The sequence below is a fragment of the Leptonychotes weddellii genome, chromosome 3, assembly GCF_054177405.1.
Source record: "Leptonychotes weddellii isolate Sample4059 chromosome 3, ASM5417740v2, whole genome shotgun sequence".
NCBI lineage: Eukaryota > Metazoa > Chordata > Mammalia > Carnivora > Phocidae > Leptonychotes > Leptonychotes weddellii.
This window is the reverse complement of record NC_138371.1, coordinates 144,837,248-144,855,881: the sequence shown is the minus strand read 5'-3', so window position 1 is coordinate 144,855,881 and position 18,634 is coordinate 144,837,248. Positions and strand designations below refer to the sequence as shown.

Sequence of the window (18,634 nt, the reverse complement as noted above, 5' to 3'; positions counted from 1 at the left end):
AACAAATATTCAAACTCACTGATTTTTAATTGTTTTACTATTTGCTATGCTCTTGAGTTTATCTGTATCTGTTGTATCTGTGTAGTGGAAACATTATGTAGCGGTGTGCTACTGAACATCTTTACTCTGTGTTCAGGAACATGATGTTGGCAGCTCAGAGTTAGTCATAGGGGGGACACAAGCAAATGCTACCAATCAGAGCTTCTCTCATGCTCCCGCCTGGAGAGCTGGTGGTTAACATCTGCCAGCAGCACACTGCTTCCATCCTGAGTGTAACTACATGTCAGGCACTAGAGTGATATGAAATATTTCTGGTCTTTCGGAATTTGAGTATAAAAATCCTTCTAATGTCACATTATTAAAAGTACTTTAATAGAGGGCACTATCACTATAAAGATAAATATGAACAGGTCCTTCAGAAAACAGACTACATGATATATATTAATAGTTTTTAATATACGTCTTTAAAAATCCCTTTATTATAAGATCCAAGTTTTAAAACATTAACATAATAAAGCTGTTATGCTGAACTCAGGAAATAAAAGCAATCCTAATGAGTTGGCATCTTTGGTTTTAACTTTTATTATTTGAATTTCAGAAGTACAGAAAAATGTAATTAGATGTTAAAGAATTAAAAACACCAGGTAAAAATATATATGTTTTTTAAATGATGTAAGGCTGAAGAAAATAAATATGAATCTGATTTTTAAAAGATAATTTGGGAACTATCATCTACCAAATAATGTGAGAGCTTGAGAATACCAAGTTAAGGGGCGCCTGGGTGGCTCAGTTGTTAAGCATCTGCCTCAGAGGGAAGCCTGCTTCTCCCTCTCCCACTCCCCCTGCTTGTGTTCCCTCTCTTACTGTCTCTCTCTCTCTCCGTCAAATAAATAAATAAAAATCTTAAAAAAAAAGATTAAAAAAAAGAATACCAAGTTAAGTATGTTTAATTTTTCATCAAAGAGTCAAAAAGCAAACCAATTTTAAAAATGAGGTTTTAAAATGTAGTGATCCGAAGGGGCACGGGCACCCCAATGTTTATAGCGGCAATGTCCACAATAGCCAAACTATGGAAAGAGCATAGATGTCCATCAACAGACAAGTGGATAAAGAAGATGTGATATATATATACACAATGGAATATTATGCAGCCATCAAAGAAATGAAATCTTACCATTTGCAATGACGTGGATGGAACTAGAGGGTATTAGCTAAGCGAAGTAAGTTAATCAGAGAAAGACAATTATCATATGATCTCACTGATATGAGGAATTTGAGAAACAAGGCAGAGGACCATAGGGGAAGGGAGAGAAAAATGAAACAAGATGAAACCAGAGAGGGAGATAAACCACAAGAGACTCTTAACCTCAGGAAACAAACTGAGGGTTGCTGGAGTAGAGAGGGGTGGGAGGGATGGGGTGGCTGGGTGATGGACATTGGGGAGGGTATGTGTTGTATGAGTGCTGTGTATTGTTTAAGACTGATGAATCACAGACCTGTACCCCTGAAACAAATAATACATTATATGTTAATAAAAAAACAAACAAACAAAAATGAGGTTTTAAACATATGGTTACCAAAGGGGAGGTGGGTGGGAGGATGGGTGAAATAGGTGATAGGCATTAAGAATACACTTATCATGGGGGCGCCTGGGTGGCTCAGTTGTTAAGCATCTGCCTTTGGCTCAGGTCATGATCCCAGGGCCCTGAGATCGAGCCCCACGTCGGGCTCCCTGCTCAGCAGGAAGCCTGCTTCTCCCTCTCCCACTCCCCCTGCTTGTGTTCCCTCTCTCGCTGTGTCTCTCTCTGTCGAATAAATAAAATAAAATATTAAAAAAAAAAAAAAAAAAGAATACACTTATCATGATGAGCACTGAGTAATATGTAGAATTGTTGAATCATTATACTGTACCCTAGAAACTAATATAACACTGTATGTTAACAATGCTGGAATTAAAATAATATTAAAAAAATGAGGTTTTATTTAAAAACTCAAAATGCGGGGCGCCTGGGTGGCTCAGTTGGTTAAGCGACTGCCTTAGGCTCAGGTCATGATCCTGGAGTCCCGGGATCGAGTCCCACATCGGGCTCCCTGCTCAGCGGGGGGTCTGCTTCTCCCTCTGACCCGCTTCCCTCTCATGCTGTCTCTCATTCTCTCTCTCAAATAAATAAATAAAATCTTTAAAAAAAAAAAAAATTAAAAACTCAAAATGCTACCTGAAATTGTCAAACTTGTTTTGCCAGTTGATATTCTCAGAAATCAAAGCTTTGTCTGTCTAGTCTGCATTTATATTTAGTCTGGGCATTTAATCTCTTTTTTTGATCTTAGTTTTGCCATACACTACAAGTTGTTTTATAAGGCTTTAACATTAAGTTAGTTTCGTAAGTTGTAAAATCATTTTGCACTAGCAAACAGCTTATTTTATTTTATTTTTTAAATCTTTTCTTTTTTTTTTTTTTTAAAGATTTTATTTATTTATTCATTAGAGACAGAGAGAGAGAGAGAGGCAGAGGGAGAAGCAGGCTCCCAAGGAGCAGGGAGCCCGATGCGGGACTCGATCCCAGGACCCTGAGATCATGACCTGAGCCGAAGGCAGACGCTTAATGACTGAGCCACCCAGGCGCCTGCAAACAGCTTATTTTAAAACTGCTCAGAAAATATACAAAGGAGTGACAAAGATTTAAAATGAACACCATGATTCTTAATATGTGTTTCTTTTGTTTAAGTTATTTACCTCTCGTGAAAGCTGTGTTACTTGCTCCTTTTGATGTTCCAGGTCTTTTAAAACCAACGAGTTTTGTTTTTCTAACTGAAGCACTCTTCTTGCCAAGTGGACACTAGGTGAATGAAATAGGAAAATTAATGCTTAAAAAAGAGGAATGCTTTCTAAAATATTAAAAATGTGTTTGTATGCCTGAAAATTGATTTGCCATTTCCTAGTAATACTTAAGTATTTACAGAAAAAATATGGAGTCAAATATTTTCAGGTGTCAACAGTGGAATATCCCAATATCCCAAGAGCTCAGAATTTTGAAAGTAACATTAAAATCTCCATAATAATATAACTGTGATATACTGATTACTGCAGTAATGGTTTCTAGCCCTTGCTATAAAAGTAGAGAGCTACATTATACTTGCTTGAAAAGACCACAAGATAGCAATTTACAGCTTTTTGCCATTTTTATAAAAATTTCCCATTTACAAACAAATCAGGCAATTAGTTGAAGCAATAATAAGCCTGTACTTTGAAAAGCTTCAGTGTTTACCTCAGACAACAAAATGCATTTTATACAAAAAACAACTGAATAGATTTTCTATTGAAAGTAGAGATGGAAAAGATGCATGAAAAGTGGAAATGTCTATAGTAAAGGAAGATTCTGTACTAAAAGATCACACTTTGACCATCACATGATGATCACAACTTGTACTGAGTGCATGTAACTTTTAGTATTTAATATCACATTAAATGTGAAATGCCCCAATTCCACTTTTAAGACACAATTAAAAAAAGGCTCAACTATAAAATCATTTCTCCTACCTAATAGGGAAAAAAACATGGTATAATTCTTTAAAGAACTGCTAATAATGTTGGGAAGACATGTTGCTCCAAAGACCTTCTCTGTGATTCCAAAAAACTAAAAATTTCCTATTTATCATATTTTCATGTTTGGAGGAGTTATCTATTACTGAATTGCAAAATCTGTGGAATCTGAGAAGACAAGATGTTATACAATGACATGGAATAAAATATTTTCACTTTAAATAAAATTATTTTATCTATTTATGGAACAGAAATAATTCTATTGTATTTTTAATATTTCCTAGCATTGGATAAAGGAATGCAGACAAAACTCTGAAAATAATGCTACACATCTTCCTACACATCCATTTCTAAGAACTTGTTATCCCAAATGAAAAAGATGAGTTCTGGTAAAAGTTTATATAGTGAATTGCGCAGCTTGTTTAGATATGCTCATATCTAAGTTCCTACTGGCATAAGATTTTGCCTTAATAATCAGCTGAAGTTAGAGGGGAAAAGACAGTCCTTATTTTTTGACAATCATTTTTTTTATAAAAAATAGCTTTAAAAATGATACAGAATTTTACTGCTATGTAATTTATATGCCACAAGGTCCACCCATTTAAAGTGTCCAATTAAATGATTTTTAGTACGTTTAGAATTATGCAACTATACTCTAATTTTAGAATATTTTCATCACAAAAAAAATCTTTCCCCATTAGCATTGTTCCCCATCCTCCTGCCCAGCTGTAGGGAATCACTAATCTACTTTCTTCTATAGGTTTTTAAGATATTTACAGTTATGGCTACCCCATTTTCTATCCCCCAATCTAAAATATACTAAGTTCTCTCAAATTTGACCCTAAAATAAGATCTCTACAAATAAGTCTTAACACTAATTTTATGTTATGTTTACAGTTTTCATCTGTTGGATTTATTATATGTTTGCAAACATCAGTATTTTATATCATTAACTCTGTTTTTTATGAAGTTAATATAAAATTCTTTGAGTTATCTTCATTCATATTTTCATTTTCTTTCCCATCCTTCATATATGTTAGGAATAAGTCTTTTCATCTTTCTCTCACAGAACTCAGCATGAGGTTCTTTTTGTACATGGTAATTTCTCAGTAAATGCATGTTGAAGGTACAGACCATATCTGTGTAATGCTCAGTATGGAACAATGAACACAATCAAATGCTATTACACAGAAAACAGTTGTGGATGATATGAAATGGAAGAAAAAGGGATGCAAGAAAATAATCAGATGCAAAGGTCACCCATTACCAACATTTTGAGGAAGATAATGACTTGAAGACAACACGCTTAATAAAAGTAAGTAGCTCATCTGATTTGGGTGCTTTTTGTTTTGTTTGGACGTTGCATAATGCTCTTATGCAGATATGGTGTGATACCACTTATCAATGCAAAATATCACATGACATACAGTAGTGAATTCAAGAAATTCTTGGTATGCTGGTGCTTATGCCCAAATACCAGGGCTACCTCCTTCTACTAGGAATTGCCCTGATTCTAGTTGAGGATTCTGAGAGAGGAAAATCAACTCTAAAGAGAAGGAAGTTATCTTATGATGCCTTGAAATGCTCATAATGTGTTTTACAGTGTTCTACTTACTAGTATATAGAACCATTTTATTTAGAAAAACTTTCTAGGAACTGATGCTGACAGAAATGACTGTGACTTTTACTACGGATGTTGATCTCACTTATGATACATAATGCTTATAATGTAGAAGACACTGTCGTAACAACTGGTCTCCAATTGATGCACGGATCACATCTAAAACATTTACTTTTACTCCTAAAGTCATTGTAAAGACAGCAGAACACATCTCTTCATAGACATTTCAGAAATGGTATTAAGATTATCAGGTTGTCCTAAATGACCCATTTAGTCCATGGATTACAGATGTTACAGAAAAAAAAAAAAGGAAAAAAGAAAGAAGAAAAAGAATATAAAATATTGTGAAATCTAGAACACACAGGAAAAACAAGACATAATTTTTCATCATTATCATACCTGCAATTAAACAAAAATGATTATAATATTAGCATTTTTTTCTTCATCATAAATATCAATGACTATAGAAAAGCAGGTTGAATTAGAAGAAACATTATTAATTCATTCAATAAGACATTCAAGAACATTCTCTTTTAACAAAATTTATAAAAAGCCTGTAATCTAAATAGGCACTGGGAATACACAGTTTCTACCTGGAGGATCTAACAGTCTGCTGAGGAAGACGAGCAAATAAATTACAGTAGTGTGCTAAATGCTAAGAAGGGGCACACTGAGGGATGAAAACTAAGACTGACTAATCTGGTGAGGAAGCAGAGAAATAGCATTCTGGGTAGAGGGAAAAGCACAGGTAAAGGATGATGTGCGGGGGTATGGTATGGATTGAGAAAATACATGGCGTGTGGTGAGAGCTGAAGCTAGAGAGACAAAGGCAGGGATATATGATGAAAGGCCTTAAATGTTAAGCTGAGTTTGGATTTTATCCTTAAATTGGTTAGGCATGACATGATCAGATTTGCACTTGAGACAGTTCTCTGTCAACACTGTGGAGAAGGAAGAAGACTTGAGCCAATTATAAAGTTATGATCACAGTCTAGACTGGTGGTCTCCAAAAGCAATTATGTGCAAAATAATCCACTGAAGTGTGGGAAATTTTTCTTACACTTATTTTAATATTAAATGTCTTTAAAATTTTATTATTTTTTTAAAGATTTTATTTATTTGACAGAGACAGAGAGAGAGAGAGGGAGAGAGAGAGACAGTGAGCACAAGCAGGGGAAGTGGGAGAAGCAGGCTCTCCACCGAGCAGGGAGCCCGATGTGGGGCTCGATCCCAGGACCCTGGGATTATGACCTGAGCCAAAGGCAGACACTTAACCAACTGAACCACCCAGGAGTTCCAAGTGTCTTTAAAATTTTAATTTTCTATGTAGGTTTTATATTTTAATGTACATGTTATTCATGTGATAATACATGTATGTAATTGATAAATAAATACATGTAAATGTATTGTTAGGGTGAATGCTCAATTTTTTTTCCCAATAGGGAATCATATCAAAAAGTCTGGAGACCATTGGTCTAGGCCAGTTTTGTCCAACAGAAACATAATGCAAGCCACACATGTAATTTAAAAATTTTTAGGAGCCACATTAAAAATATTACAAAATGCTTACCTCACATATCAAAAATTAACTCAAAATGGATCAAAGACCTAAATGTAAAAGCTAAAATATTAACTCTCAGAAGAAAACGCAGGAGTAAGTCCTCCTGACCTTGGATTTGGCAAAGGATTCTCAGATACGGCACTAAAAGCACAAGCAACAAAAGAAAAATTAGATAAACTGCACTACATCAAAATTAAACAGTTTTGTGCTTCAAAAGACACCATCAAGAAAGTGAAAAGACAACACATGAAACAGAAGAGAACATTCCAAAATATGTATCGGATAAGGGACTTGTATCTAGAAAATATAAAGAACTCCTTTTTTTTTTTTTAAGATTTTATTTATTTGAGAGAGAGTGAATGTGAGAGAGCACAAGCGGTGGTGGGGCGGGGGGGAGCGCAGAAGGAGGGGGAGAAGCAGGCTCCTCGCTGAACAGGGAGCCTGATGTGGGACTCGATCCCAGGACGCTGGGATCGTGACCTGAGCCGAAGGCAGATGCTTAACCAACTGAGCCACCCAGGTGCCCCTAAAGAACTCTTATAACTCAATAATAAAAAGACAATCCAATTACAGCATTCACAACAGTGCCTTATGCTGTAGAAAGTTCTAAATCATTACATAAATATATCTTTGCACTCCTCGTGCTTCCATGTCCTCAGAAAGCATAATGATAGAGTCAAACATGTATGTATTACAGATTTTCAAACATTCCCCTTGAAAGGTTGGTGTAAATTTAAATTCTCATGAAATAGAATGAAAGTTCTCCAAGGACTAGGATTTTTATTTATTTTGTTCTTGAATGTAGTCAAAGTACGTTGAATAATACCTGGTACAAAGGAGGTGTTCAGTAATAAACTGTTGAATGACTGAACTTTATGTAAGACCTCCTGTTTCTTCATACCCTAGGCTCACAATGGGGATAATCAATCTTTAAAAGTTTTGCTAATAACCTTATATAAACAATAGAATCTTACTTTAAATTTCTTCACTTGTGAGGTTAAACATCTTTTCATATGTCCGTCAGACATTTGTATTTCTTATTTAATGAAGTGATATTTATGTCCTTTTCTCACCCACTTCAAATCTTACCTACATGGTTAATTCTACTCTGTCTAAATTATTTAAAAATATCAAGGCCTTCTGTAATCTCAAATGAACCAACCTTATTTTCCATTAACGTCTACTCTTCTTAAAATGTCCCATAAACATGTTTTGTATGTTCCTTCCACTATACCTCTGTTGGTCCCCCAGTCTGAAGAAGACAGGTTATTTCCTTGCTTGACAGATCCAACTTTTTTTTTTTGAAGTAGGCTCCACACCCAGCGTGGAGCCCAATGTGGGGCTCAAACTCAGGACCCTGAGATCAAGACCTGAGCTGAGATCAAGAGTCAGATGCCTAACTGAGCCACCTAGGCGACCCAGACCCAACTTTTTCTTAAATTTCCCTTCAAGTTCCACTTCCTCTATTTCTGACCATGCTACTCTTCACTGATCTGTTTCTCTGACACAGTCTAGCATACAATATAGCACTAAATTACATGTTTTTTGATGTTTCTTGATATTCTTTCACATGTGTTAATCTTTTCTTTCCCAACAGATGCAACTTACATGAAGACACGGTCTTATGGTTTGTGCTAAACAGTGGTGTGTGCTAAACAGAGTACACACTTAAATCTTTCTTGATTGATTTTGTTGTAAGGGAATTTTGTTCACATGAACACATTGGTAGAAACCATATTCTTAGGTTGCAGAGTTTCAATATTAAAACATGACTAATGCTCAGCATCTAAGCACTGAACTTGTAATAAAAATGTGCATAAAGTTAGTAAAAGAAGGCAAATATTACAGATATCAATTTATCTCTTCTATACTTCAATCTCCTGTATCTTTAAATGCAGCATACTGTGTGGCCAGTGATTTGGTGTCATAAGTGGATTCTGTGTAGAAATCTGGGGTGTTAGAAGTGGGAAGAAAGAAATTCACTTTAACTGAAATTCAAAGCAAGACAAATGAAGAATTTCTCTATATAGCTGAGTTTATGTTTCTTTAAGCACAATGCACATAGAATGAAAACAAGTCCTTCCCAAGTTCTTTATAAAAAGTAACTATGGATACAGTCAGGAAAAATGAGCCCTGCTAAAGGTTATTATTTTTTTTTTGTACAAAATGTACTGAACTCAAGAAAGCACTGCTTTTACAGGCTATGTGTTGGGACATTAACATAGGTACAACTTAACAATACTTCTTTGTAATTATATTCATTGCCACGTGATTTTTACCTACACCAAGATTAAGTTCAACATCAGCTAGAAACTACTACTGCAAGAGTACAGTTTTGTATCTAAATATTAAACAAAAATTTCAGCTGTTAGCTGGTAAAATTTTCTCATCAGGGTTATCTCCTAGCTCCCTCATCACTTCTTGACTCCAAATGAAAGTTATTCTCTTAGATCTGTCAATGGCAGTAGCACTGCTGGTTATTACATATAATTTCGTAATAGTATAGCCCAGCCAATGTGGACATGGGGGATCTTCATCTATATCTGAGATGTCAAAGCACAATGGAGAACTGATGTTCTGTCCCAATTCCTTCAATCTTGGTATGATTTTCTTAGTATTGTCAAAACTCCAAATAAGCAAGTGCATTTATTGTTATTTTTTTTAAGATTTTATTTATTCATTTGAGATACAGAGATACAGAGAGAGAGAGCATGAGCAGGGAGAGAGGCAGAGGGAGAGGGAGAAGCAGGCTCCCGGCTGAGCAGGGAGCCCGATGCGGGACTTGATCCCAGGACACTGGGATTATGACCTGAGCCAAAGGCAGACACTTAACCATCTGAGCCACCCAGGCGCCCCTAAGCAAGTGCATTTATTTAGTGATTTGCTAATTAGTTACTTGTCTGAAATAACATTTGGCTTTTTGGTCTTTTTCAAGTTTAGCAGGTCAGAGGTCTGTCTCTTATTAGTATGGCATAAAAAATAAATTGTTCAATAAAAGGGCACCAGTGCCAGAATGATTCCAGCTTCAGAACTCTTCAGGTTGGTGCCTGTACTTACTGCTCTGTTGGTAATTCTTGAGAACCAAATAGTGGTCTCATGCTGATTATCTATAGTCATATGATACTTCCCCTAGTTTCTTCTGTAGGTTTAAACTTTCGAGTTGACCATGACCAATAGTACTTTTTAAAGGACTATTCTTAAAACCAACCCAAATGAAATAAGTACAACTTTTCCCAAGGACAAAAATGAGAACTTACCTACATGAGAATAAAGAGAGAAAACCAAATTTTCATTATACACCAAAGTTTGCTAGAGGAAAAAAAAGTTTCCTCTGCTTTAATTTTTTCCTTTATTATAAAGCTCAGTCTATTGTGAGAGTTTCAACTTAAAGCTCTTTATAAAACTAGACGGAAACTAAAACAAAAGGTCTATAGTATGCAGTAAATCTTGCAATTTGAAAGGTTTAGAACCTTCAGAAAAGGCTATCCATTCAGATCTGCCAAAGCAAACAGAGAAGCACACACTGAGACCACTTACTGCCTGGGTGTTACCCATTTAAGTTGCAGGTTAAAGAGCATAACTAAAACATGCAACCAGAAAATCTTGTTTGCTATTTTCAAAACAATCATGACCGAAACAAAAACATTACTTCAGATTTTCAAGTTTAGTCAAGTCAAGAAGAGCCCATTTCATTTTAATTTACTTTCATTGTATAAGCCCTTTTAACCTACTACAATTTTGTCCCAGCAAGAGTTTGATGTGGTATTTTGTTATTGTTGATTATCTCCATTGAAACTTCAAAATATGAGTAAGCCTGATTTGAGACTTATAATAAAATCAACTGTGCAATTTACTCTAGGAAACCTTAATTGGTCTAACTAACCTTTACTGAATAACCCACTATATGCCAGGCACTGTGTGATGAACTCTGCATCCATTTTCTCACTTTAATTTCATAATATACCTTGAGAATTTTCAGTGACTGTGAAAATTTTCAGTGACTATCGAATTTATTAACATGAAACTCAAAAACCAAAGTCCTAAAAATTAAAGTTTTGGATAACCATTAAAAATTATCTTTTTGAAGACTATTCAATGATACAAGAAAATGTTCAAGATGGAATTATAAGATATAAAATTAAACTTCCACGTTACATACAATAATATCCTAAATATGCAAGAAAATATATGTGTCTATATAAATTTTGAATGGTTATCTTTGGATGGTAGGATTACCAGCAATTTTCTAAAATAAACGTATTATTTTTATAATCAGAAATTCACTCCAGTTAAGCATTACCCTAACATACCTAAATCTGCTTGCTGAATGTATGAGATTTTACATCAAACACAGTATGAATGGAATGTATTGTGTAGCAGTTGAAAATAAGTTCCTTTGAAATTTTAATATATTTTGGTATAGACTAATGTATAATGAAAACTATTACGCAAACATTTCATTTGTGGTTCTGATTGAGTTGTTTTATAATGTACCTTCAGTTTCCACTGCTTTAATTTTAAATGTGAAGAATTAAATACAGATTCTCTTAAAAGCTACATTGCTTTCATCTTAAATAAGTTAAACTTAAACAGAGCATAAAGCCACTGACTTCTTTACAAATATCTATTAAAAAATGAAATACAGACTTTGCAAACTTTGGAAATGTGTCAGACCCTAAAAGAGGGACCCTCTTTGCCACTGCTCAATTTTGTGCATACAGTAGGCACTCAATAAAAGATGTTGAATGAATGGGCGAAGGAATGCATAAATGTCCTCTTTGGATATCTAGACTTACTTTCCCTTCACTCAGTTTAGATGACCTAAGAAGCACTTCCTCAAAATAACCCTCTGGTTCACCATGAGACGAATGCCTGGCACCAGCTGGTAGGAGATATTAATAGTATGCCCATTAGGCACTTGTTCAAGGCACATAGATAGCTCAGTGATAAAATCTTTAGAAATATTTGGATAGTTAAGATTATTCAGAATATGAATCAGTTGTGGCTCCTTAAATCTTCACTCTAATTATTAAGAAATCAACATCTGCTTTTGGAAATTCTTTTAAAAAAAGTAAGGTAACAGCAATAATTGCTTTCAATTTTAGAAGAACTCAGCATTTAGGGCTGAAGAAAAGAGCTTACAACAGCAAAATTCTTTTTTCTTTTCCCCCCTTGTGACAAAGATTCTTTTGAAGGATTCATATGCTAAAAAAAGAAGAGAATAGACCTTTTCCTTCAAATTTCAATTTTTAGTATTTACCAATCATTTACCACCGACAAAGAAGTCTCTTACCCACAAAAGTACATTTCTATTCCTCCCTAGGCAATATAATGCTCCAAAACAGTGATATGCTGATAATTACAAAAAGCCGAGGTCACCCTTAGTGACCTGTGGAGGAAGTGGGCAGAGAATGGGAATGGGATGGGGCTTTAACTGATTTTTCAAATAATATATAATTTAGAAATACGTGCATCTTCACCAGACAGAATTAACCATTCCAGCTACAAAATGACACTTGACAGTCACCTAGATCTTGATCTAAAATTTTTCCAGATATTTTCTTTAACCAGTAAGGGACACAAATTCAAAGCATCCATTTGTTTTGTTATAAAATGGCATATATCTTACATCATGGCCTTAAAGACATCCTATTCTCTGAGCCATCACTTCAAAGTTTCTACAGAAGTATTAAAGTTGGGATGAACTGTTTTTCTTACTCAGTGTGTAATGTCTCTAAATGTTTCAATCAACTCATATGAAAATAAAAGATAAGCAGCTTTGAATCCTCAAATACTCAGATGAAGAGACAATTCTACTAGGTATCTTACATCATGCTACATAAAGAAAGAGAATAAACAAGAATAAGATACAGTTGCTGACCTTGAGGAACCTTCCAAATGGCTGGGGAAATGACATGGGAAACAAGAGTTAATGAGATGAGAGAGATGCTCTATTGTGTGGTATGGAGAAAACAGATGTTTATAAGCACAGAGATATACTGCCCTCATTTTGGGTAGAGAAGCAAATGAGGCTGGAGAGGTGGGGCCAGGTAGAGGGGCCTGGAGGTCTGGCAGAAATATTTATATTTGATACAGTAGAAAATGGGGCAGAGAGATGTTTTTGCACAGAAGGATGAATTAAAGTGCGAGAAAGGAGTTAAGTAAAAAAAATCAGCTAGCTCAACCAGAAAACTGATTAATATAGACACAATTTTTCTCTTAGTGTACTCTTTTAAGTAGTATCTTGAGTGGATCTCCCCCAAATTTTCTGGGCTTCACAGTCTTTTACATTTTCAATCATAATACACGTTCTATCTCATCTCTTTCTGCCTGCTTCCCTCTTTCTTTTTCTCAAATATATGTCAAGGAATATACATAGCTGAATAAAAAACAAGAGGAAAAAGGAAGCATAATTAATTAATTTTAACCTGAAAACTGTTGGTACAAAAGCATTTGTAACTGACTTGAAATTAATGTGAAAATAAAATTAAAATGGTGTCATTACCACTGAATCTAATTCTAGGAAAATTCTAATGTACACTTCTATTTTACTGACCATTAAACTCACTTAAAAATACATGAAATGCATGATTATAACTTACTATGCTTTATTTTGTGAGCAATTTAATATTTATGCATACTAAGAATAAAGTAACTTTGCACATTATCAAAAAGCATAATGTAATTACATTTAGCTTGAGTAGATAAGTAAAACAAATATATATTGATTTTACCTTTGCTTTAGTCGTCTTTTGGCCGTTGTGGGAACATTAGCACCATAGCCATAGGAAAAAAGAACCCTTTCAGCCTCATCTTCATTTTCAACTGAAAAGTATTAAAGTGTATGATGTAAAATAAGTCTGTTTTTTTTTTCTTAAAAAGCATGGCAGAAGTGAAAATTAAAAAAAGGGGTCATCCTAATGAATCAGGGAGCATAAGAACATTAGAAAGGGCTAACGCATAATCTCAAACAGTCCATTTGTAAGTAGAAGCATATTTCTTAAAGTTTATGGTTGCTTAAATTTGTCCCATTTATTTTTAAAAGGTGTAAGGGCTTGCATCATATGACATGTTAAAGTTTCTTGTTATAAAGCATAGTAATATAGACACTATGTTATTCTGAAGGATTCTAAGGCTTTTTACATGGAATGTATGTTATATAATTATAAATAAGTAATGATAACATCAATTTGACTACTTCTCAATAAAAAATGACTATTTTTAATTAGGAAAGATGTGCATTATTCTATTAGAACAACTTTATCTTAACTAAGTAATAATGAAACTGTGCATTTAAGTAGGCTAATCTGAAAAAAATGTGCAGTACTAACAATGTATTGATGCCCTTTTTTTTAATTAGAAAAAAATTCAGCAAAACCATTTACTTCTAAATTCTGCCACTGTCACACCACTCTTTTTCAGAAGGAACTTTAACTGACAGGTTAACATTTCATTGTTAAAAAGTTTAAAAGCAATGGCAATTTTAATGTAAGTTGGGATTAAAACATAAAGTCCATAAAAACTAAAGGTTTACTAGCTCAAATTAAAGCAGTCAATGATATATAACAATTTTTGTAACATTATTAACAACAACCATTATTCTAACATTAAAAAGAGAAACTTTTTTTTTTTTTAAAGATTTTATTAATTTATTTATTTGTTAGAAAGAGAGAGGGAAAGAGCACAAGCAGGGGGAGCTGCAGGCAGAAGGGAGAAGCAGGGAGCCCGATGTGGGACTCGATCCCAGAACCCTGGGATCATGACCTGAGCTGAAGGCAAACGCTTTAACTGACTGAGCCACCCAGGCTTCCCGAGAAACCTTTCAGAAGTGTTCCAGATTTAAAGCAAAGTCACATAGTTCACATTATTAAGTGAAGCTATTTGCAGGTCCATTACTGTAATATGCATATATTTGTTGACTGATCCTTTTATGGCACACTAAGAATTTTAAATAAATTTTTTCTGTTTTCCTTCAATTTTATCCCTATTTTTCATGGCGAACAAGGGTCAGTTCTCAGAGGTAGAATTATTAGTTGTCAGGGAAATGTGGAAGCAAGAGATGACATATGCCATTGCCAATTCTGTTATCGTTTGTCATGGCTTCAGATCCAAGATGAGTTCTCCAATTCAGCTCTATCAGAATGGCAGAACGCCTCTATTAGAGCTGGCATTTAGATACCTATCTGACTCTTGTCTCTAAATTCGGAAGGAAGAAGGTAAATGTAGTTAACATCTCAAAAACGCATCAGTTAGATATTAATGGACATCTTAAATTTGAGTTTAATACCTAATGGATTGATAACTCACGGGATAACTAATCTAGTGGTGATTTAAGTACAGAAACAATGTACTATACAACATGGTAAATGGTACTAAAGAGATATGAATGTGTCTTAATAGTACAGAGCACTGAGCAACTATATCTGAGTGCCACCATTTTTCTTAAGCTAGAAGCATTAGGAGGACAATGTGTGGGGAGACTAACATTCACAGAGAAGGCACAGGAGGGCCTGTGCATATGTAAAGGCACAGAGCTGTGAAGTTTTAGTAACTGGGAGACAAGTGGATGGGGTTAGCTTAGAGAACAACAGTAGTAGAAAGGTAGGTTCAGTTCCAGCTGGGAATGGAACTAAAGTCTTATTTGTTAGGCTAAGGAGTTTGGATTTTATTTTATTCCACAGTCAACAAGGAACTAATAGAAAGGTGACATGACCAAAAGACTGTTGTTGTTGATGCTGACATTGTAGAAAAATAATTTCTAATAATGGGGAAAAGAATGGCCTATATTGGCACAGAGAACCCCTCACAAGTTATAGTAATAATCCAGTTGAGACATGGTCCCTAAGAGCAATGGAGGATGAAGAAAAGAAGCTAGATTCTAGACAAATGAATAGGTGTGGAGGTGCGGTAAGGCACTAGATAAAGGTTGACAAAAGTTGGATGGTAATTAGACTTTAATTAACAGATCAAGAATACAAGAAAATTAGTAAGTTTCATAGACAGAAGAAAAAATGTAAGAAATGTTACACTTCTAATGACAGCAAGAACTCTTTACAGGGGCACCTGGGTGGCTCAGTTGGTTAAGCAACTGCCTTCGGCTCAGGTCATGATCCTGGAGTCCCAGGATCGAGTCCCACATCGGGCTCTCTGCTGAGCAGGGAGTCTGCTTCTCCCTCTGACCCTCCCCGCTCTCATGCTCTCTCTCTATCTCATTCTCTCTCAAATAAATAAATAAAAATCTTAAAAAAAAAAAAAAAAAGAACTCTTTACAGATCTACAGAATCATTAGCCCACAGACAGTAAATGAAATTGTGGAAAGGGATAAGATTATCCAGAGAGAAGGTAAGTAAGTAAGAATTAAAGAGTTGTTGAGGAGGAAAACCCTCGGTGAACAGTTAGCTAACTCTTTAGCTAGAAAAGACAACAAAATCGATGAAGAAAGAAAGGCAGGTGACTCTAGAGAAGCAAGAGCAGTGTCTCAAGAAATGTGACAAATGCCTTGCAGAGGTTACAAGTAGTATGAAATGGACAGCAGGTTTCCAGAATCTGGTTTTCTTTTTATATTGGAATTTATTTAGCTTCTGGGCAATACTCTCTCTTTCTTTCTTAGTAGGCTCCATGCCCAGCATGGAACCCAATGTGGGACTTGAACTCACAACCCTGAAATCAAGACCTGAGCTGAGATCAAGAGTTCAACATTTAACCAACTGAGCCACCCGGGCGCCCCACAATACATCTAACAACTGGATGAGATCTTCGAAAACTAAACTCCTCAAATATCCAAATAATACACTTATTTAATTGTAAAGAACAATTCAAGTATAAATAGGCTATGTCATTTGCCACGATTACACCCTAATAAATGAAGTCTAACCATCTTCATATCAGCTGAAATTTGCTGTATTAGATGGTGATCCTTTGAAAATTATACACAATGTAGTACTAAAAAAGAATGTTTTGTACTACATCTTTGAAATTTTTGTTACTAAGTATTCTTTAAGGATAGGAATATTCTAATTTCCATTGTGAATGGATAGAGATGAACCTAGTTTCTTGATCTTCCAAGTATAAATATATTTTATTCTAAGATGATTTTAAGGTGGTTTAAACAATAGCAAAGCAAAAATTTATTTCTGTATTTTTTCTAAAGATTTTATTAAGAGGGATGCCTGGATGGCTCAGCCAGTTAAGTGTCTGACTCTTGATTTTGGTTCAGGTCATGATCTCAGTGTGGTGAGACTGAGCCCTGCATCTAGCTCTGTGCTGGGCATAGAGCCTGTTTAGGATTCTCTCTCTCCTTCTCCCTCTGCCAGCACCCCCCTCCCACTCCGCCTGGGTTGCGTGTTCACTCTCTCTCAAAAAAAAAAAAAAAAAAGATTTTATTAAGAAAATATTTACACATCTGGAAAAGCTAAAAGATGTTTATAGGGTACACCCATATAGCTCAACATCTGGATTCTGAGTTAAACATTGTATTGTACATAATTTATCACACATCTATCACTATATACATTTATGAATCTATCTTACATTTCTAATGTGTTTCCAAGTAAGCTGTAGACATCTGTCCTTCACCTCTCAACAGTTCAACATGTAAATTATCAACTATAGTTCAATATTTATTTATAGTTCTTTTTTAAAAGAATTAAGTTTACATATGTTAAGAGGTACAAATCTTAAGTCTACCATTCAGTGAGTTCTGAGAAATATACACATGTGTAACATAAACCCTGTTAAGATACAGAATTCCAACACCCTGGGAAGTTCCCTAATATCTCTTTTCCCATTTATTTTTTTATTTTTATTTTTTTAAAAGATGTTATTTATTTATTTGACAGAGAGCACAAGTAGGGGAGCAGCAGCAGAGGGAGAGGGAGAAGCAGGCTCCCTGCCAAGCAGGGAGCCTGATGTGGGGCTCGATCCCAGGACCCTGGGATCATGCCCTGAGCCGAAGGCAGATGCTTAATGACTGAGCCACCCAGGCGCCCTCTTTTCCCATTTAATTTTTGGTGACAACCATCCTTAGAGGCAACCACTGTTCTGCATTTTTTTTTTACTATAGATTAGTTTCTCCTCTTCTAGATTTTTATATAAATTTAGTCATATAAGGCTTCTAGGACTAAGCATAAAGTTTTTCAGATTCATCCATGTTGCTGAAGACATCAGTAGTTTGTTTCTTTTTATTGAGGAGTAGTAGGTCTACAATATAAAATGTATTATGGTTTGATTAGCCATTTTCCTGTGATAGTCACCTGGGTTGTTGCCAGTTTTTGACTATCATGAATACAGCTCCTGAATATCCAGGTAGAACTCTTTTTTTTTTTTTAAAGATTTTATTTATTTATTTGAGACAGAGAGAATGAGATACAGAGAGCATGAGAGGGAGGAGGGTCAGAGGGAGAAGCAGACTCCCTGCGGAGCAGGGAGCCCGATGCGGGACTCGATCCCGGGACTCCAGGATCATGACCTGAGCCGAAGGCAGTCGCTTAACCAACTGAGCCACCCAGGCGCCCCCAGGTAGAACTCTTTTTGTATGCATATGCTTTCTTTTCTCTTGGGCAAAATACATAGGAACAGAATTGCTGTATTATTGGATAGGTTGTTTGGTTTTATACCAAATTGCAGTTGTTCTATATTCTCACTAACATTGTTATAACCAGTCTTTCTAACTTCAGCCATTTTGGTAGGTGTGTACTAGTATTATTAAAGGTGGGCCTTTTACTAGGCCCCTGCATTTCCATATAAATGGAATATAAAAAGTATTTTAAACTGCATTACAATGTTTCATATGTTATAAAAATAGAAATCCTTGCCTTGTACTCACTCTCCCTTAAAGAGAAAGCATTTACTATTTCATCATTAGGAATGATACTAGCTGTAGGTTCTTTGTAGATATCCTTTATCAGATTGA

At 35.2% G+C, this 18,634-nt stretch overlaps 1 protein-coding gene across 1 annotated transcript in view; it reads right to left on the bottom strand.

The window, feature by feature from the left end:
* PIBF1 (progesterone immunomodulatory binding factor 1) overlaps window positions 1-18,634 on the bottom strand; it is a 209,400-nt gene that overhangs the window by 76,160 nt on the left and 114,606 nt on the right. Inside the window, exons 13-14 of the mRNA XM_081815019.1 lie at window positions 13,458-13,548; window positions 2,735-2,837 (exon numbers count right to left, since the gene is read on the bottom strand). Of these exons, the coding sequence (XP_081671145.1) occupies window positions 2,735-2,837; window positions 13,458-13,548 (194 nt within the window). The remainder of the gene's footprint in view (window positions 1-2,734; window positions 2,838-13,457; window positions 13,549-18,634) is intronic.